The 21,264-nt window shown below is 44.4% G+C and overlaps 1 protein-coding gene across 1 annotated transcript in view; it reads right to left on the bottom strand.

Annotated features, from left to right (window-relative positions):
- ANTXRL (ANTXR like) overlaps window positions 1-21,264 on the bottom strand; it is a 64,355-nt gene that overhangs the window by 8,576 nt on the left and 34,515 nt on the right. The window contains exons 15-17 of the mRNA XM_040607233.1: window positions 18,154-18,252; window positions 16,487-16,654; window positions 15,328-15,408 (exon numbers count right to left, since the gene is read on the bottom strand). Of these exons, the coding sequence (XP_040463167.1) occupies window positions 15,328-15,408; window positions 16,487-16,654; window positions 18,154-18,252 (348 nt within the window). The remainder of the gene's footprint in view (window positions 1-15,327; window positions 15,409-16,486; window positions 16,655-18,153; window positions 18,253-21,264) is intronic.

Raw genomic sequence — 21,264 nt, 5'->3', positions numbered from 1 at the left:
CCAGAAGCACGGTATACACTGACTGTTTTAGGGAAGGTGTCAGAGTTGCAAGGTGCAGTAATACCACAATGATCTCAGGCACAACAGCTGTTGGTAGCTGCTTTATTGTTTTCTAGGAAGCAGATGATCTACATAAATCCAGTTCTGTCTGCTTTCAGCCCCACTCCCAGTGCAGCATCCCTCAGATGGTGCGACCCACATTGAGTACTGTCATTCAGGCACCAACTGAAGGTCAGCAATGTGCCATATGGAGTTACGCCCTTGTGTTGTGCTCACATCTGCACAGTCTTCCTAAAGCACAATTATTTTGCCTCCCCATATGTCCATCCACTTGTTCGGCTCTTGTTATGCTGCTTGCCAAATTGGCTTTTCAAAAAGTACAAATACTGAAGCAGCGGGATCTGCCCTTGTCCTGACTCCAGCTTTTATCCCAGTGTAACAATCACATGTGCAATTTAGGCATTTTGTACTTCCAGGCAATGCCTCCTCGACCACCTAGGATGTGGTTTTTTGTGTCGTTTAAGGCGGGGAAGGAAGGGAGGAACCTCTTGAAAGCCACCATCTTATTTCTGGACTACTTTCATCACAGTGCTCAGTACATCACTCCCCAGTGCTTGTTCCCCCAAAATCTTTAGCTGCTACTCAGCAAGTTTTCAATGGAAAGGAACAACTGTTAAAAGGATCCAGGCAATTCAAAAAGTCTCTTCACCCATGATACTAAGAGCACTTCAGACAAAAAATATTTAAAAACCACCCCATTTGCCAGTAGACATCACTTTTCTCTGTTCATTTTCATACCTACATTGGTGTTTACTTAACAAAATCAAATCCAGTTTCATCTCTGTGCATGCCAGAGTGTTTGTGCACACAAGGTATGTCTGTTTCTTAATTTTAGCTGCATTAGTTGACCTAAATAAAGATAGCCTTCCTATTACAGATTTTTCTGAGTTTTCATTCACTCTTGTTTTTGCTTATGAAGTCTCAGTGCTGCAACTCTGACAGCAGAGGCGGGTATCTGACTGGGGAAGAGTTGGCTTCACTTACATATTTACTGCAATATTTTTTTTTTTTTACTTTGTAAGAATATGATACTTGCTTTTACCTTTCAGAATGGATTAAAATAAAATGATTCGTTTAAAGTTTGAGCATAGCAATCCAAAACACTGGGCCACCAAACTAAAAAAATAAAGTGGCTCTCAGTCAAAAGTAGTACATTCAGGATGCTGAAATCTGTAATGAACGTAATTTCCTTGGGCTCAAATGAGCAGTCACCTTTCTCCCCAATTTTGTTTATGGATGTCACAGGGATGACTCTGCCAGATTGCTAGGGACATGGTTTGTCAGCATGTAGCTTCACTTCCTAAATATCTATGGGTAGTTCATTGTCAAAGCGGAGCTCTCAAACTCAAAAGAATAGGTTCAGGTTCTTAGGCTACCTACAAAACCACGAGAGCAAGCATCTACAAAAAGTCATAATCACTTTAGCTAAGTGAAGGTTTTGATACACACACCCAGAAACCAATGGGATCATTTTCAGATCAGTGACTTTTTCAAAAGCTGAAACTTGGAAAAATTAGAGGACAGGGTAATCCCTGTCCTCTAATATGGATCAAAAGTGTTCTAGCGGAAACACCTACACTGAGCATCCTGAAACAGCAACAGCATGGTAAACTTGTTTAGCATATGCATTTATGAATGAGGTAGATTATGGATACAGTAATTTTACAGAGGTGGTACAGAGTTCCCACTATTTGAGTTCCCTGGGCAAGTGTCAGGATTAGGAGCTGACTCCTCAGGAGCCAGGATCTATGTGCATCAGCCTTTGCCAAAAGCTTCCTCACACTGCACTGCTTCATGCTGACTGTGCACTGAACATGTCACAGCTCATTAAAACCTTCACGGATTTCCTGGGAATTGCACTGATTACCGTGCAGCATACAGGCTAGAAATTAGTGAGCCACTGAAACAGTTTGTCACGTAAAACCTAAGCCTGCCCAGTTTTCAGGCACATTCAAGTAACTTTTACTAAATCCTACTCTTACATTTGGGACTCAGGTACTGGTTTTGTGTTGAAAAAGTACTGGAAATTTCAGAGATTCCCATATCAGTAGTTTGGTGGTTGATCATACTTTCAGGTCAATAAATATGTAATTTATAAGTAATTTCTAATGATATTATTTAACAATTAAATTTTAATCATAACCATTAATTATACTGTGGCTATTGCATTAATCATGAACAACTAATTTATTAACTGCAATTAATTTTTATATGTAGCCATTTTAAGTTATTAGGTCTCAAATCAAAACATTAAATATCATCAAAATAAAATATTTGTTTGCATCAGAACATGACTCTTTAAATACCTTCCAGTTTAATAAGTCCTTTCTTGTCAATAACAGCTTTCTGGGCATCTATTTGGCTATATCACTTAGCACTGATGCCTAAAATGATAGTAATACAAAACTATGAAGAGATTAAGAGAAAATGGGGTTGACTGAAGAGAGGAGTATTTCAGAAGTAAGGTTCAGTGAAGTGGCAATGTCCAACAAGGAGAATATAATTATTATTTTCTTTAGTGCTCCTTTTAAAAAGGAGAATCAGTTCAGCCTGCTCTTTATCCAGTGTATCATCTGGCCTCTAGCAGTAAATTTATCATTTGTGTTCCCTCCTCCTTTGATGCGGTTATTGGGGGGGAAGGAAATCATTGCATTGTGGGCTGTGAATCACTCATAATGTAACAGTGAGACCCTATAATGGCCTTAGGTACATCAGATAATTTCAAATTGAAAATTACAAAACTATGAATGCAAATGCCCAAGGATGATCTAAGCAGCAGAAACCTCTGTTTACCGCACCGTGTGAGTGAGACGGGGCTGCCAAGGGCTGTAACTTACTGGATACACTCAGTGTCCTTCACACGGCAAAAGGAATTAGACTGAGCTTTAAGATGTGGGAGGTAACGTAACTTTAAACATAACACATGTCCTGACCCAGAAAGGGGCAGTGATACTTCAAAGCAGATGAGGCACATGTGGAACCTTCGCACAATCCTCAAATACACTCTCATAAGCAAATTTTGTGCCTTTTACTTTTTAGCAATCAAACTAAACCGCCCAGAAGCCTCAGCCACTGGCTCACAGGTGCAGCACCAGGGAGACACAGCACATGAAGTTAATCCCTTCTTCGGAAACTCTGGCACCCGAGTCGCAAAGGAGAAGACAGCTGCACAGGGCCGAGAGCAGAGCGCGCACTGACAGTGAGACACAGCCAAGCAACGCCTCAGGCTACTGATACGTTCAGAATAAAACCTGTTAGCTTAGCAGAGACATGGTTCATGCTGCTGCCCAGAAAGCCCAGGTGAGAGCCAAGCTGCCTGAGCCCCTCTCACAAAGGGGGACCAGCCTTGCTTTGTAGAGGGGCTGGGAGAAGAGACCCTTCAGAAGCCCAGTATGCCCTCAGACACCCTGGCTATGGGAGCCTGATAGCTGAAAAAATAGGATTTATGGAGTGGGGAAGGGAGGAGTGAGCACAGGAGCTCTTCTGACACCAAGTGTGCAGGGGATCCCCCTGTCCAGGGGATCCCCCAGGGGCTGAGGGAGGCATGTGGCCAGGGCAAACTCACAAAGAGACCCATGGCATGCACCACACAAAGACAGCAATAGAAGTTATCTTCTGGTTCACTTGCTGGCCAAGGGAAAAGTCAACAACAACCAAAAGTCTTCATTTTTCAGGTAAAAGAAGTATGTTACAGTAAGTTTCACTTGGGCTTGAAACACATACGTTGTTCAATTTGAAACACCTTTTCTGTCCGAAACTCAAAGACAAGATATTTCAAAACAAAACCTGAAAATATTGAGACTTTTTCAAGGGTATTTTTTCAACTTCAGCTAATTCCATTAACATGGAAAAATATTTACAGCCCATCTAAAAAAGCAGCTTTTAGCCAAAATGAAGATAGTCACGTGGAGAATGGTGTCCAAATCTACTAGGGAATGAAGACAGGAACTGTTTTGCAGTAATATTAATAGCTGCAGTATCTCAGGCTTCTTTACTGTGTACTGTATTACTACTGTAGCTTATTTAATCAGAATACTGAGAGTTGAATACAACCAAGTATTGATAGGTTCCCACGACACATGTCTGCAGACACTGCTCCCCAGTTCACAGCCCCAGCTGTGCATGGCACTGCTTGAAACCAAGGATGGGTACTCTGGGAGCAGTCTATTCAGTTAGCTTTAAGACCAGTGCAGGAATACACTGAAGAGAAGACGGCTACTTCCAATTTACCCCTGCAGAAACCAGCCAATAATGAGGCATCTGAGGGAGGAATAGCTCAGTCAGGGTAATCAGCCTTTTAAGCTAGGGCCAGGACCCTTCAGCAAAATAAACTTTGTGCTGAACACATCCCCACCACCCAGCTCTCACGTGTCTGATACCACTTTTCCAGCTTAGGCACAAAAGGAAAGTGATACGGAGACATGGAGCAGGTGACATGGAGAACCCATCCCAGTATTGAAGGCAGGGCTATTCAAATAATTTGTATCACACTCTATTCAGCAGGGAGCTACATGTTGATTCCAGCCCTGCCTTAGAAGGAAAAGGCAGCAATGGGCTGCAGATACCTCCTGAAAGAATGGCCAGAGTCACAAGATATCTTCCAGGAATGCACAAAACATCACATGTCTTGGACCTTGCTGAGATTGTGGCTGAAGTCACAAACAGTGCAGATCTGTAACAAAGCCTGTTGATTCTGAGCCCTAAAAGTGGCAAAGGGAACAGAAAAGGATAACCGTGGGCATAATCAAAGTTGAGGTCTATCAGGCGTACTTTCTACTCAGTAATGATATCAAAGTACAATCATGACAGACCAAATCTCACCCAAACCTGAAGCAAATATCTTAACTGAAACCTGCACTCACAATGCATGATTTACTGCCTTCCTCTTTTCCGACAGCTTTTATAGTTGAGGCTCCCAGAGCAGAGGAAGTGAGGAGAGCTACTGTCAGGTCATGCCATCTATGCAAGGTTATGCAGCAGCTTTGGGGGAAAAAAAATATGGTATTTACAAGTTCAGGACTCGTGACTCACATCCCTTGTTTTAACCACAGCACCACACATTTCCACACTTGAATGCTGACCAGACTAGAATGTGGTTCAAGAAAAAAACAGTGGTTGGTTTGCAAAAGAGTTTTCTCTTTCCTTTGGCATTTTCAGGGAAAAGGAGATTGCATTTGTCCATCATCCACAATAGGGAGGGCTTTGGAGCATAGCAACAAGAGCAACAAACATTTGCTGGGTGCAACAGACTCATCCTTGAGGTATTGGTGGCTTGCTGGGAGGAGCATATTAGACCACAAAGGACCATAACTGGTCTTACTCAAACTGTAATTAAGTCTCATCATGCTTTCCAGGGTGAATTATTTGATTGTCTCTTCAGGAGCAAGCTGGGATTATGGTGTGCACAGAGGAAAAGCACAATGTTCTTTACCCACCTAGGGTATAAGATAATGCTGGAGACTCATGAGATATTTCTGGTGAGAACAGTTATCATTTTTCCTTGCCACAGCCAAAAATGTAAAATCCTGGCCTACCACACAGTCAAGTTGCCTCTTTGTTTAGGGTCTGGAAACAGACACAAGTACCCCCAACCCATCCCTGGGTACCCGGCCCTTAAATGGCTCTGCTACTACCTAGAGCAAGTAGATGGTAAACCTCCACCAGTTCCTAGGTTGCTCTGGGCTTGTCTCACAACGATTTTCTTCTCCTGGGATGAGACTCATACAGTTCGTTATCATATTTACATATTTACAGCGCACAGAAAACCTCTTGTCCCCCAAAAGCTCCTATGTTAAGTTGGATGGAAGAGCTCCTTAGGACACAAGCACCTTACTGTTTCTAGGAGTGAACACACAGGGAAACAAGTACTAAAATCCTGACATGGAACTCTCCTTCCCATTTCAGGTATGCTACTGAGATCCAACACTCTATGCAAATATCTCGCTGCCATGTTTCCCCTATGCAGCTTGACCAGTCTACCAAGTACCAGCTCTGCATTTTGAAGTTACTCTTTTCCATGAGCATCCCATTGCCACCTCTCTCATACAAACTCTGTTATACACCCAGGTTTCAACTTACCAGAGACAGTGACCTGTTCCCCAGCAGCAGAAAAAACCCCAGGTACACCTCCTCTCATTTTTCAAAAGTCTGCTCCACTCAGAGTGCCCACCCAGCCTTCAGCACTGCAAGAAGGGACACTGCTCTCGGCAGGTCTCGCTTCAAAGTTTCTGTATACCCCACTCCTTAAAGTTACCAGCCACTGAAGACTGAAGTGCCTACCTGGATAATTGCATTCCCTAGAAGAATCCCCAAAAGGAGGGGAAAAGAAGGAATATGTTTATGTGTGGGGAAAGAAAAAAAAAAAAAAAGAAAGAAAGAAAAAAAAGGCAGAAACATCTTAAAATGCTGCAGAAACTGCCACTGTTGCTGCAAAGAGCGCAAAGTGTTTGCAGTCTTCTTCCAGGAACAGTTCCTAATCCAAGACTAAAACTGGCATATAGAATTGGAGGATTTTATTATTAACTTAATGTTTATATTCAAAGTGAGATTAAGTTAAGACTAAGACTTAACAGACATAGCTCATAAGCTCTTCAGGCTGTCTAGTATCTTTGCGTTACTCACACAACGGCAGACACAGTGATTTGGGTTTTCTTCTGGTGCCACAACATGAACCACAGTAGTTTGTACAAGAACAAAGGCATCCAGAACCACAGCTCCTCTGTAGAAAGTAAGGATGCAATATCTTTTGATTTTTAGTTATCACTCTGTACAATAACTTTAGTATGAATAATAGCATTAATACATTATCTTACACTTTTTTATTTCTAGAGCTCAAGCACCTTCAGAGGAAGGCCACAGCATTACTCGTTCTGCATTTGAGCAAACGGATTCCTACACAGTTACCAGAAATACATAAGCAGGGAGTTAAGGAAGGCAGGGTAAATTAGTTTTGGGACCGTTACCCAATGCAGAATACAATACAAGATGCACAGCTCCCAGCAACCCAACTGGAACAAGGCAATATGGGGTTCAGCACTGATTCCGGGGTGCTGCCAAGAAACAAATACATGTACTGGCCGCAGCACATCTGTTTCATTTGCATGTGCAAATCATGGATCTGTACAGGCAGTCCAAGTAAGCAACTGCATGTGCATTTGTGCACATCTCAAAAAAGATGTACCTTCATTTGTGGGTTTCCTCCTAAGCCCCAAGACAGTCATCTGACTCCAAGCCAGGCCTGCATGGCTTAGGCACACCGTACTCCAAGTACTATTGTGGAGCACCAGTGAAGTGCTGCCTGGAAAACTGTGATAACGAGCCTATTCCCCCAGTCGTGGACAGATCACTAGTTCTACCTGGGGGCAGACAGGCAGCATCTATCCCCAAACCCTATTTGTGAATTCTTCCTCCACATCAGAAATAACATGAGCCTGTTACAAGTGAGAGGTGATGCCAGTCCGTGGGCTTCTTGCCCAACAGGAAATTCATTAGTCACTGATTACATGTTTCCAGCTGCAGTGCTCGGCACATCCTGGGAACTGTGCGTTAGGACATGGGTCCCACACCAGGGAGCTTCCCCCCCCACGCCATAAGCCTGCTACAGCAGGAATGAACCTCACAGATACTGGCGTCATTTGCAAAAAGTAAAAAATGAAGTAAACCAGGAGCTATGTGTGTCACATTTTCATTGCAAGTGACAAAGGGAGATCACCTGCTGTGGCAGGCAGAGCTCCCCTCTCTGATTTTTCACCAGCTTATGAAGGCAATTGGCTCCAGAAAGGTTAAGCAAAGGGAGAAAAGCCCCAGAAACCAGCAGCAGCCACTGAAGGAGCTCAGTGCTGCTGTTCCAGCACCCCCTGTAGTTCTGCCAATTACTACTTGGGCGATTACAACACATCTCCAAGCTAGTGGCAGAGAAGCCTATTAAAGACCATTACTTGAAAATAAGTCACCAGAATGAGCTTCTAACAGCACTGCTACGTGGGCAGCTAGTGTGGAGTGACTGTCATCCTCGTGGGCTGCATTCAAACTGCTGCCCACCTGTAGGTAGCAGCCAGAAAGTAATTACTAGTAATTAATAATCCATAGGTTTGGTGTCCCTCCATTCATTTGAGGAGTCCCAAGTGCCTGGCAGGACTTAACTAAACCTCACAGCTGTATGGAATGTAAATACTGTGTTCTCACACAGAAATCGAAGGCACATAGAAGTCATGGTAGCATTACAAGGAATCACTCAAAATTTGAGGGTAAACAGGCCTTCTGAGCTTTAACAAACCTATCAGCTTAAGAGTGATTTACCTTGAAAGGGATGCACAGACTAAGGAACCCAAATAGTCCTCATTTTGGAGGCTAGTCTTTAAAATTCCAGCTGCTGTGCCTTGTTCAAAGTCACGCAGTAAATCAGCAGTGAGCACCTGAAAGAACCCAGAAGTCCTGGCTTCCAAAATGACCAGCAGCTCATATTTTGCGAAATTTTTGGCTGCACAGCAGCCTTTTTACTTTCAATTTTGTAGAATGAAGAAGAAAAATAGGCTTTCGGTTTTTTGTACAACAGTCTGCTTCTAGTTCCCTTCCCCAGAAAAGGGCTTTGCATGCGCAAACCGCAGGGCAGTACTGCTAAAGCATTGCTTTTTTCTAAGTAACGTCCCATGAGTACAAAAGGGTGATGGTGACAGCAAAATCCAGCCTACACTCTCACTCCTTCGCAGGTAATTTTCAGTGACAAGAATGAGATCACTTTCTAAAGCTTTAAAGTAAACAAGAGCAGTTCTCTCTGAGGGAAAAGTTATCTTTTTTTTTCTTAGTTGAGGTTTTTGGTAAACCAAGCCTCTGAGAATTTCCTGTGACAGTATGCGTGGCAATGCTAAACGGAATGGATTGGCTGAAAGCAGCAACTAAGCAGACCATCTGAAAGAAGCATCTCACCTTCCCCTCTGCACATATTGGGGCTTTTAATGTTTACTTGCTGGCATTGGTAACAGCCCCACTTTTGATCCATGAGGCCAAGGGGAAGAGCTTGAAGTTCCATTTCACAGAGACTACTGACAACCACCAGCTGCTGTGGTTTCTGAGAGACACTTCAAGATAGCCAGACATTATTATTTCCCAAGCTCTAATCTCCATGGCAGTCCCCTGCAGGCTCAGAATGACACCAACACAGTGATGGGGATGTCCTCAAGACAACCTGTCTTCAGCAATACATAGCTCACCAGGCCATGTGGCCACTCTGATATGTTCCCTGTTGCTGGATGAGTAGTGTCCCTGCCACACAGCTGTCAGTCCTTGTCTTGGGCCAAAAGAGTGACTGCTGGTCTTCTAAGCCTCAAACTTCTGGGGGAAGAAGCAAAGAACAGCAGCCTGGCTCTAAGGGATCCATCACTGCAGCAGTTGCACAAATACCTATAAAGGCTTCACCTTTATACATTACTGCAAGGAAGAAAGATCAGCAATCCACCGCAGAACCACTAGCCCTTTTTCATTTCTTCACTCTTCCGCTGATGCTGTATGAGAGCTCAGCAAAAAGCCATCCTACAAATAGCAGCCTATGGCTAATGATGGGGTAGAGCTAAGTGTATTTATTCCTTGTTGTCCCATCCTGGTGGAACAGAAGCTCCTGCTAGAGATGACCTGCAGACATCAAGTGAGTGGGGTCCTATGACACTTTACTGAGATATTTGCCAATCTAACAACCAATTTCAGTGGTGGTGCTGTGACATGATCTTGAGTAGAGACCAAGGGGAAAAGCTGCCTGCAGATCCAAGCCAAGCACCATGGGCACAGCTCCCAGGCAAAAAGGCATCAGGGCTTGTGCTTGACTGGTCTTCTTTAAATAGGCTGTTCCAAAAAGTGCCTGTGATTTTCACAGCCAGTCCTATTAACACAGTCCTGCCTAATACTGATGGGTCATCCATCCCGAGATCCTTTTCTTGATCCACAGAAGTCCGTGGAAGGCATTAGCCATGGCAGGGGAGCTCTCAGGAGTCTCAGCCAGCTCTGCAGGGAGGCCATAACTCAGGGCATGCTAGAGTGTGAGAAGAACAGGGGAAGGAGGCTGGTCACCAGCCCATTGCTCCCAGAGGGCAGGACTGCAGGGCACCAGTCTGTCTCATCACGGGGAGGTGCAGGGAAACAAGGACTGAGACAGATATCAAGGAGAGGAAGAAACCACAGAAGGAAATGGAAGGGAACGTGTAGGGCAGGAGTCCAAGGGAGGCACAGGTAAGGAAAAGAGCAGGCGGTTTGAGAAAGAGAATAGGATCATGACGAAGGAAGAAATAAAGATGGAGGATGGACAGCAGCCCTGCCCCCCAGAGCAAAGGGCAACAGAAATCCCCTTGCATCAATCAGCCCTGTATTCTTGCACACATGCTTCAGCCTGAATTTGCACTGCAAGGCTCACAAACACTCTGGAATGGGCCTCACCACATGAAGACACAAAAACCGTATGAACAGTGCCTTTGTTAACTTTACTTCATGATGGGAGTGGGGGAGAAGTCACGATTTGAAAACATGGGGTAGCAATACCGCCTTTGCTGTATGGTTTGCAGACCCAAAAAGAAGAGGGCTGTGTTGCGGGGGAAGATGCTGAACAGCTCTGAAAAAGTCTAACAGACTTTTGCTTCTTTGTGACATAACCAGACACATTGGTGAACATACCAAAACCATTAACATATTTTGTCTTCCACCAAAACTATCACAGATAAAGTTTTCCTACAAGTATTTTTCAGATTTTTTGGGAGAGAGAGCTCAGTACTCACTACAGAAAACCACAGTACTCATTTTCAAATTATGAACAAAATTACAATTTTCAGAAGTTTTAAAGAATGTTTTAATGCCAAAAAATTCTCCTTTGTCATCTTCCCCCTATCCCAAAGCTTTGTGAAAAAAAACTTTCTCCCTGTACTGTGGATATTCTCTTCTCTATAATTAGTACTTTCATTATGCAGAAAAAAAGTGTTTTGCTATAACTTCTCCCAATGGCTACGAAAAGCAAACATATGCCCAAGTGAAGCATTAAAAATGGAAAATGAAAACCGTTTGGTTTCTCTTTCAATGGAGGTAAACTGTGAAACAGAAATTTGGAAAATGTAACTTCAGTGAGTTATCTTGTTCCAGTGGGAAACAACCTCTATCTCTTGTAATCCCTGAAAATGTAAAGATAATAATTTGACTGATTCTGGGAAATTCAGAGATAGGAATTTTCTGAGTTATGAATCTAAATGCCACTCTCAAAACAGAGTTAAATTGTGTTCCTTTGCTTTTCCTGAACAACCAAGACAGCTATGAAATTACCTTCAATCAAACGATACAAGGCAAACTATAAAACCCAAAGAACCCTTCCCCCTGCTCCCCCAAATCTCTCAAAACCCCACACAGGAAAGCAATCCCTCTCCAAGATCACCGCATAGTCACTGGCCTCGCACAGTCTGTAAGAACACCATGCACTGAGGCATGTTGGGCTGTACTTTCATGTCTCCCTACCCAACAGTAAACCAAAACCCACTGACTGTGCAGAAGTGTCCTTGTCCCTGCTGGGGATGAGTGGAGCATAGCTGGGGGCTTGCTCCTGGGGCTGCATGAATGATTTCCCCTTTCTTCAGCCAGAAAGTAAGTGTGTGCACGTGTGCATATACTCCTATATACTTAATGTGTACGTTCATGTATATTTATACACTTATCCCCCACCAAAAGCATAACTCATAAGGAGCCAATTCTCCACTGAGAGACTGCTACTAGAAAAGTCAACCAAACAATAAATAATAACCTTGATCTTTCCTGTGCTAGCTTTCTTCATGAAATACAGGCCTGTGATGTCTTTTTTTTTTTTTTTTCCAAACAGCAGAAGGATGTCTAGTCATTTTCTTGTTTCACTTTCAGTATTCTTCAGCTTTAGTTAATTTCACAGGCCAGGGAACAGAGATGATCCTATTCTTCCACAGAATCTAGCTCAATAGGATTCTTTCCACCCTATTTCCCAGATGTACATTTGATTTTTCTAATGTTCTCCCTGATACAATAATCCTTCAGCTCGCTCTCTTTTACATTGCCTCTTTTGAGCCCCTTGCCCTCCCTGCAGCAGCGCTGGAAGGCGAGGAACTGAGGATCCCTGTTCAGAGCCAGCCCCCTGCATGTGCCTTGACTGCGCAGGCTAACAGAGGCTCTGTTGTGCTCTGCACTGATAGAAATGTACCAACCGAGGGAGTGAAAGGCAGAGGATAGATTTGTATTATACAACGTTAGCGCTATCAAAATACAGCTGGGCCTAAAGAGCCTATTCAGAAGCTCTAGATCGTGCTTAAAAAGTAAATAAGGTGTCTTGAGCACAGCTGCCTCGAAAATGCAGCTTAGTGCAACAGTTAAGACCACCTTACAAAGTAGCGTAGGAAGCTGAGTTTGTTCTCTTAGTTTCCTTAGGCACCAAAAGAAAATTGGAAGAGACTGACCTTCAAATACTGAAGCTGCATGCTTGGTTAATAGCTAGACAAATGGCATAATGGTATTTTGCCAAAAGCCAGAGGGATGCAACATATTTGCCCAGGTGATTCAAGTTAGGGCTACTTTTAAAATCTGTTATTAGGTGTGAAAGTCACCCAAGCAAACAAGCCCAGCACAAGGGCCTCTGCACCGCTCCTACCCTGCAAAAACACTTTATGGCCCCTACTGCTGTAACTCTATAACTCTCTCCTGAGAGTAAAGGCGATGACTCTGGCTGGAGAAGGGCCACAGTGGCGAGAAAGCTGCTGTCATCTCTGCCCAGTCCTTATGTTTCAAAGAGCCATAACCAAAAGCCAAATCTCAAAGTGTAACAGCACTCAATACTTATGATAAAACAGTTGGGGTTGGAAGGGACCTCTGGACATCATCTAGGCCAACCCCCTGCCAAAGCAGATTCACCTACAGCAGGCTGCACAGGACCAAGTCTCAGCAGGTTTTGAATGTCTTCAGGGAAGAAGACTCCACAGCCTCTCTGGGCAGCCTGTGACAGGGCTCTGTCACCCTCAAAGTAAAGACGTTCTTCCCCATATTCAGAAGGAGCTTCCCGTGTTGCAGTTTGTGCCCGCTGCCCCTTGTCCTGTCGCTGGGCACCACTGAAAAGAGCCTGGCCCCGTCCTCTTGGCACCTGCCCTCAGGATATTTGTAGACATTGGCAGGTCCCCTCTCAGTCTTCTCCAGGCTGAGCAGGCCCAGCTCTCCCAGCCTTCCGTCACAAGGGAGATGCCCCGGTCCCCTCACTGCCTTTGCAGCCCTGCGCTGGGCCCTGCCCAGCAGTTCCCTGTCTCTCTTGGACTGGGGAGCCCAGTGCTGGACACAGAACTCCAGCTGCAGCCTCCCCAGCGCAGAGCAGAGGGGCAGGATCACCTCCCTCGACCTGCCGGCCACTCCTCCTAATGCACCCCAGGGTCCTTCTGGCTGCCTTGGCCACCAGGGCACACTGCTGGCTCGTGGGCAACTTGCTGCCCACCAGCACTCCCACGTCCTTCTCTGCAGAGCTGCCTCCCAGCGGGCCAGCCCCAGCCCGTACCGGTGCATGGGGTTGTCCCTCCCCAGGTGCAGACCCTACACTTGCCTTTGCTGGACTTCATCAGGTTCCTCTCTGCCCGGCTCTCCAGCCTGTCCCGGTCTCACCGGATGGCAGCAGCCTCCTGGTGTATCAGCCACTCCTCCCAGCTCTGTGTCACCTGCAAACGCTCTGAGGGTAGCTCTGTCCCTTCATCCAGGTCACTGATGAGTAAGTTGAACAGGACTGGGCCCAGTACTGACCCCTGGGGAACACCGCTAGCTACGGGCCTCCAGCTACGCTCTGTGCTGCTGGTCACAACCCTCTGAGCTGTGACAATCAGCCAGTTCTTAGTCCACCCCACTTGTCTCCTCATCTAACCCACACTTCCTCAGTTTACGTGTGAGGGTGTTATGGGAGACAGTGTCAAAAGCCTTGCTGAGGTCAAGATAGACAACATCCACTGCTGTCCCCTCATCTACCCAGCCAGTCATTCCATCCTAGAAGGTTATCAGGTTGGTCAGGCCTTTTCTCTTTGGTAAATCCATGTTGACTGGTCCTGATGACCTTCTTCCCCTCCATATGCTTAGAGATGACCTCCAGGATGAGCTGTTCCATCACCTTTCCAGGGATGGAGATGAGGCTGACCAGCCTGTAGTTTCCTGGGTCCTCCTTCTTGCCCTCTTTGAAGACTGGAGTGACACTGGCTTTCCTCCAGTCCTCAGGTACCTCTCCTGTTCTCCACGCCCTTTCAAAGATGATGGAGAGTGGCTTGGCAACAACACCTGCCGGCTCCCTCAGCACTCAGGGGTGCATCCCATCGGGCCCCATGGATTTGTGGGTGTCAGGTTTGCTCAAGTGATCTCAAAATGATCCTCCTTGACCAAGGGAAAGCCTGCCTTTATGGATTTATCCCCCCCGAAAAACAAGATAGGGACAACCAGAACAGTGCCAGGCTCTCATGGGCAAATTGAGAGGCCTCTGAACTAAGCATTACAAGTGGCCAAGGGGCAGCACACAGACATGTCTGTGGCTCTGAAAGGCACAGACCCCCTGCTTCCTCCCCAGAGGAATCTACTCCTGACCTATGTTTGGCCGATAGACTTTAACAAGGCAGGAGATACTTTCTACTTACGTATAGGATATGGCTGAGAAATATGTCTGTGCACAGAATTCTACAGAAACTTTGCTCTTCATTGACTTTGCTATGATTTTTTTCTTCATCATCAGTTCATGATTTCTCTCACTAATCACTTAACACTATCAGTAAGTCTGAGAAGCATTTTTATGAATTTGGGTAGGAAGGATAATTACTGTTGTAGAACAACTACCGCATAGTAAATTCAAAACAAGCAGCCCCCAGAACCCACAAAGAACCTATCCTTTAACTTCAACACATGTGCCTATTAAAAAAAGGCTAAGAACTTATATGGCAGCAAATGGTCTCATATGTTACTGTGGCTGGCCAGCTTCTTCCTCAGCCTGCTCAAATCATCACAGGGGAGAGACATTGCTGTTGACCTCTTGGGGCAATACTTTTAAACAGATGCCACAGCAAACAGTTTACCTCATTTTGAAATCTCTGGTTCTCATGACAAATTTTTAGCCTTAAGGTAATGTGAAAAGAGACAAGCTAACCCCCCACCCCCCCAAAAAAAAAAAAAATTATAAAAAGAGAGATGGAGGAAAAAAAAAAAGGTGGTTGGGAGAGAAGAGCATTGCTGCTCCTAACAGAGAAGTGACATGCCAGTGTGTTTGTGACACCTTACCTTATCCCCTGGCTGTGGTCTCATAAGAGAGACTTGATCATAGCCTCGTCGAACCAAAGCCCACAGTGCATCAAGTTTGCCCTAGAATTAAAAGAAAAACCCAAACAAACAAATTAAAAAAAAAGCATTCACCACTCAACAACAAGACGTGACCCAGAAAGATCCAGCCTTTCTGTATTAAACGGCCTGCACAAACATTGCTCCTGTGCCCTTGCGTTCTGTATACTGTTTAGTGGGACAGCCAGAAGACAGACCTCAATGGGGTAACATGTACCTGATATGCAAAAGGGTAAATTCAGCCTGCTCAAAACTCACTGAGGATGACTGTAGTTTAATGTGAACAACTCCCCTAAGAGGCACAATAAGACAGGTGTTACATTAACAAAAGCACTGTACTGATGGGAGGCAAGCTGGAGCACGGGGGGGGACGACGACAATGATCTCATCCCCCAAAGCACTGGTTTGGGACATGGCCACACACTTCTGGGTTGAGCGCAGTGTGCTGCTCACTTGGCCTGCACTAGCCCTCCAGCTTCCTTCTCTGTAAGCGGAGAGAAGGGCTCTGCCCTGCCTCAAGGATGCTGTGAGGATACATACATTAAAAGACAGGAAGACACCAGATAGTATAATGACATAGGAGAAATGGGGATGCAAGTGTGGAGAGACTGAGCGACTTGCCCAAAATCAAACACTATGTCTTGTGGCTAAACTAGAGGGGAACAGAGTTGAATGCCAACCCAGGGCCTTAGCCACAGCGCAGTCAAAGCAAACACGGCACCTTTTATCTGATCTTCTCTGTGTGCTGCCTTCAGATGGCACGGACCAGCAGCTGCCCTCCCCAAGAGTTGAGGTATCTGCTGTTCCAAACCAGGCTGCACGAAAGGACCTGAAAAGGCGGCGTGAGCTGAGAGAGGGAAGATGACCTCATGACCTCGTATTCTCATGACCTCAACACCCTCCACTCTTCCTCAAAAAACTATGGCCACACAGTGCCAGGTGAAATGCACATTCCAAGGAATGGGCAAAGCTGAGGGTTACTGGCCATTTTTCTAAACAGGCTCTCCCAGCTCCACCATAAGAAAGGCGGTGCTAAGGAAGTGGGATGTAGTAACACGCACAACATACGAGACCCGGTGAAACGGAGGGGTAGAGACATTACCTTGATTGGAGTGTACCATTTCCGCTGGGAAGGTGGTTTTCTCACATGGGGCTTTTTCGGCTTGGGTTCCCATGGCTCATACTCCTGTTCAGGCAACTTAATAATAGCATTTTTGGGCTTCTCCAATTTTGCTCCTTCCTCTGTTGACCCCTTGTCTCCCCATCGCACCTGAAGCCAGGAGAGCACACTAAGTAGAGGCAGTTCAGCAGTCCCCACCAGCAGGTGGTTTTCACAGGCTTTAATCTAGTTCCCATCAGATGACCCAAAGCCATGAGATATGAAGCCAAATTGATGAAGGCACCAAACTCTCACTAATCAAAAATATACATTTAAGAGTCAAATAGTCTCACTCAAAAGCTACTTGAACTACTAGGCTTTGCACCTTCCAGTAACCTAAGACGTTGTTATTCACAGCATTCACATTTGGATGCTGGAATTCACAGCATCCAGGGCAAATTAACCCATTTTCAAGTGAAATGTGAGGCACTCTGCCCAGCTCTGCGAGGACACAGGTGCAATACACATCCCGTAGTCTCATATAAAAGGCAGGTGGCAGCACCAGATGAAGGCAGGCAGTCTTTACAGCTAGCCCTAACAGCTCCTGCTGTTCAGTTCAAAAGTGAAAAAAGCACCAGTAGAGAAGCACGTGAATGGTGTAAGAGCATCAGTGCTCGAACTTGTGCAGAACTAAAAACAGCTCTTCCAAAGACAACCTTGCATAGTCACAAGAGAGGTCAGAAACTTCATCTTCCCACACTATACCCTACTTATTTCAAGCTGAAATTCTGATTTTGTTGTCTGACTTACCTCAAACAGAAATCTGACTGCATTCAAGGATATATGATCCATAAGGTTACTCAGCATCAAGGATAAAATTCTCCCAAGGAAAATGGTTAAGGATATTAAGATGAAATACTTCAAATGAAGACTTGCAGGTACCTGCTGAGACACCACTGCTTTCCTTCTGTTATCCCTAGTTTGGTCCAAATCCTCAGCTGGCTTACATTAGCTCCTTTCCCTCAGCTATCAATTAAATCTAGTGGGAGTTGCTGGTGTGACATCCCTAAAAGTGATCATCAGGCCCTTGGCTGACTCCCTGAATGTACATACCACAGGACAGCAAAAGGCAAATTTCTTTCACACACATCAAGACTGGCTTGTGCATGAGTCTCAGGGCAGGATTTGCGTCATTGGCCAGCTTCAACACAGATGTGGTTTTGTGCATTTGGAAAAGGGGTGTGGGGTGGGCACGGGACATAATTGCTGTTTTAAATTCCCCAAACCAACTGCATCCATCCATCCAGGCACAGTGTAGATGGTACCCTCAAATATTCAACACCAGTGTAACTCTGCCTGAGACAAGAAAACTGGACCAGACTGCACTGAAGAGTTTGATTCAGTAAATTAAAACTTCTTTCAGTGCTTATTCCATCTCTTAACCTGCTAATTTTGGTGGCTCATAATTCTAGATTCGGTTTATTATTCAAGTGAATGATGGCAGCTTGATGTCTGTTACTTGGACAGCAGGTGCAATCGGGTGGTCAAGCCCTAATTAAGTCTCAGTCGCTAGTTCAACAAAGCAGCTTTTTTAAAAAACACGTAAAAACATATTGTTACAATTTATAATTAAATGTGCTGATTTTTACACTAAAGAATAAGCCGAATACCTCCATCCTCTTAATCCCACCAACACCTCGACCTCCATAATAAGATGCATCCACAGTTGGCCACTTTTTCTTTGGCAATCCATCTTCATCATCCGATTCCTATGGAAAAGACAGGAAGATATTACTGCTGTTCTCACAAACAGCATAAACTACAGAAAACAAATGAACATCCTATGGTCCAATCCTTGGATATCTAGCTTTGTATGTTACACTTATTTGATGACAAAAAAACAGAAGGCTCTTGTCTCTGCAGCTGCAATTTTAACTAGGGAGGCCAAAGAGGATTGCCTATTCCTCACTCCAGGCAGCTTTTTAGTCAAATATGCATTGAGCTTCAAAATCACAACTGACTTGTAAGGGAAGGCAAAGTTTAGCTGAATTGTACATTATACTGCCTTGCCTCTATTCTATGCAGAAAATGCAGCAATAGGCCCCGAAAAATTATTATTAACTGTACTTTTAGAACTTGATGTCACCTAACAGGGAAAAAGGCTATCACTATGAGTTTTCTGTCCCTCTACTCATGGCAGCTGTAACCAGTTACTCTACATTCCTTGATTCTTTGTAGAGCCTGGCTCAAGCTGTACAATTTGGAACCAGGACTCAGACCGGAGCATCTCCAAATTGTCAGGAAGCTCAGATCCACAGGTTTTGATCTGCAATTATAAAGACTACCGATGATTTTTCTCAAATGTGGGGGAGTCTGAATAAGGGATTTACTTCAGGCACTTTGTTCTGTTCTTGCCTAACTGAGAGCTGGCAAGTGTTTCTGGTTCAACAACCCTGGAAACACATCTCCAGCTCTATCATCGTGAGCCAACAGAAGTCCCTGGGGTTTCTCAGGCTCCCTATCATCACACTGAGTGGAGGCAGCTGAAAGTCACATCATGACACTCTCCAAGTACACACATAATTGAGGAAAGGGCCCAACAAGCCTCGTACAATACCATCCTCATTCCTCACACTTTTTAATAAGGAGAAAGAACTACACCTCATGCTGACAGGCAGATGTGCGTGCTGCTCTTGAACTGGCCATGCACAGTGCCCTCTACTAATATTCAACAGTACAAGTATGCTTCTAGAAACATTGCCTGGGCTTAGTTTTTACTGAAAAAGAAAATAATCAAATGAAATCCAAATACTGGAGAAGGACACAAATTATTGTCAGATTTCTAGGTGACCTTTTCCTCAAAATTGTCCTACATGTTTCTACTGGAACGTAAAAGCAATTGAAAGTCCAAAAGCCAGTAACTGCTTTTAAAAAACATGCCTTAAATTTTGTTTCTTCATATTTAACTCTTAGATTATACCCTGGAGAAAGGTATTTCCATCAGTTTTTTCAGTAACATCTGATCTCTCAGCTATGGCTCATGGGTCAGTTCCTCCAACAAATTCTTCAGTATGGGCAGGCAAGACCAGAGCTGACATTTCCATTAACTAGTAAGGGGGGTGGGTTTGGGGATTTTTTGTTTGTTTGGGTCTGGGTTTTTTTTTTTTGTTGTTTTTTTATCCTGTCAGGGAAATAAACATACAAGGAAGGCATTGTGGTTTGTGTTGGGTTTTGTTGTTGTTTTGGTTTAGTGGTTTTTCTGGTGGGTTGTTTTGAAAAGCCTAACAAATACACAATTTTTATCCCATTTTGTGCCACATCTGAAACCCAGTTAACTACTACAGCAGTTTTAATGAATTTATATTTTATTTCATTGTGAACTCGAGTGCTACATAAAATAACCAGCCTCTTCCATACAATGTAACACAGATTTCAAGCATTCACGTCTAACAACCCTTATTGCCGGCAAGCCTGGCAGTAGCAGGACACAGTTAATAGTGATGGCTGATACTTTTCCAGCTGGTAAAGGTTTTATACCAAATATCCCCTACAACAAACACAGAAAGCAACATCAACAGCTACCACATACATTTTGAAAAGCAATGGAAATCTAACGCTTGTGGTTTAGAATAAGTTTTAGATAACTATATTCAGTTTAATAGACGTAATACCAGACTGCATCAGCTAAAGAGCAGGTCACCATACCTAGGGAGGCTAGTGGTAAGCATAATGAAACAGCAATCCATACTGGATAAAGACAAGGTCAAGTAAAGGGGTGGGTAACATCTGTGTTCAGTGTTATTCCTGGAGGCTTACGTCAGCTCACAGTCTCTTTGATTCCATTTAAAAATCTCTGCTGATCAGAATAATCACAAAGCACCTGGAAACTCTGCTGCAGGAGTGCGATGCTCTCTGAAAGCTCTTTCTAACACAGCATGGCTGCAATTGCATGCTTCATGACGATACTAATCACCCTAAAACCAGCATGATTTTTGGTGTGTATTCTGAAGTTAAATTGTGACAGTGCTGCTGCCCAGGACAAGCGACAGGATCACATACACAGTAATGGTGGCCTCTGGCAACCTCAAAACAGCAGCTGTGGTTGCCTCCTTATATTCATGCCAAGCTACAGCAAATCAGCAGCAAACTGTAAGCGTCTCTTGTGGGTTAGGCAAGTATTTTTCCATCATTTAACTGCCTATGCCTAGGAAAGAAATAAAGGGAGGCATGAGTTTTCTCTGGAGGTACTTTTATTTATTACTATTATTTTTATTAAACAAGTACAGTGAAACTAAGCTGAGTTCAGGGCTACTGTCCAAAAAGAACTAAATACAACCCTGCCTCAAACAGCTCACAACCTAAATGGATGAAGGCTAAATGTCCTTCCAAAGGTCACTCTGCAGCAAAGCCACAGCCAGGGCAGGCTCTCGTCTCCGTCTCCTGTAGCAAAACCACAACAACGTGGCTTTGCTGTCCTGTCCTCCAGCTGCCCGATTTTGTTTCTTACTAATAATCTGGGCTAAACCGCTGAGAGCAATGGCAGCTTTACTGGAAGAGGGACAGGTTTCAGCACAGCTTGAGAAGCAAAGATTTGCTTACACACCTGTTTGATGTGCAGCAGAAGCAAAAATGAACAACACAGCAACTGTTGTCCATGGACTTTGAGTTATTTGACTTTTCTCTGTGGATGGAAATAATCTTGCTCTATGTATATAAAGAGGCCAGAAAGCAGAAATAACTGTCCTAACGCAAGAGCCTTCCTCTCACAGCCTTCAAGGTGT

This window comes from Falco naumanni, chromosome 9, assembly GCF_017639655.2.
Source record: "Falco naumanni isolate bFalNau1 chromosome 9, bFalNau1.pat, whole genome shotgun sequence".
NCBI classification, from domain to species: Eukaryota; Metazoa; Chordata; class Aves; order Falconiformes; family Falconidae; genus Falco; species Falco naumanni.
Note: the sequence above shows the minus strand (reverse complement) of the source record. Positions and strands in the feature narration are given on the sequence as shown.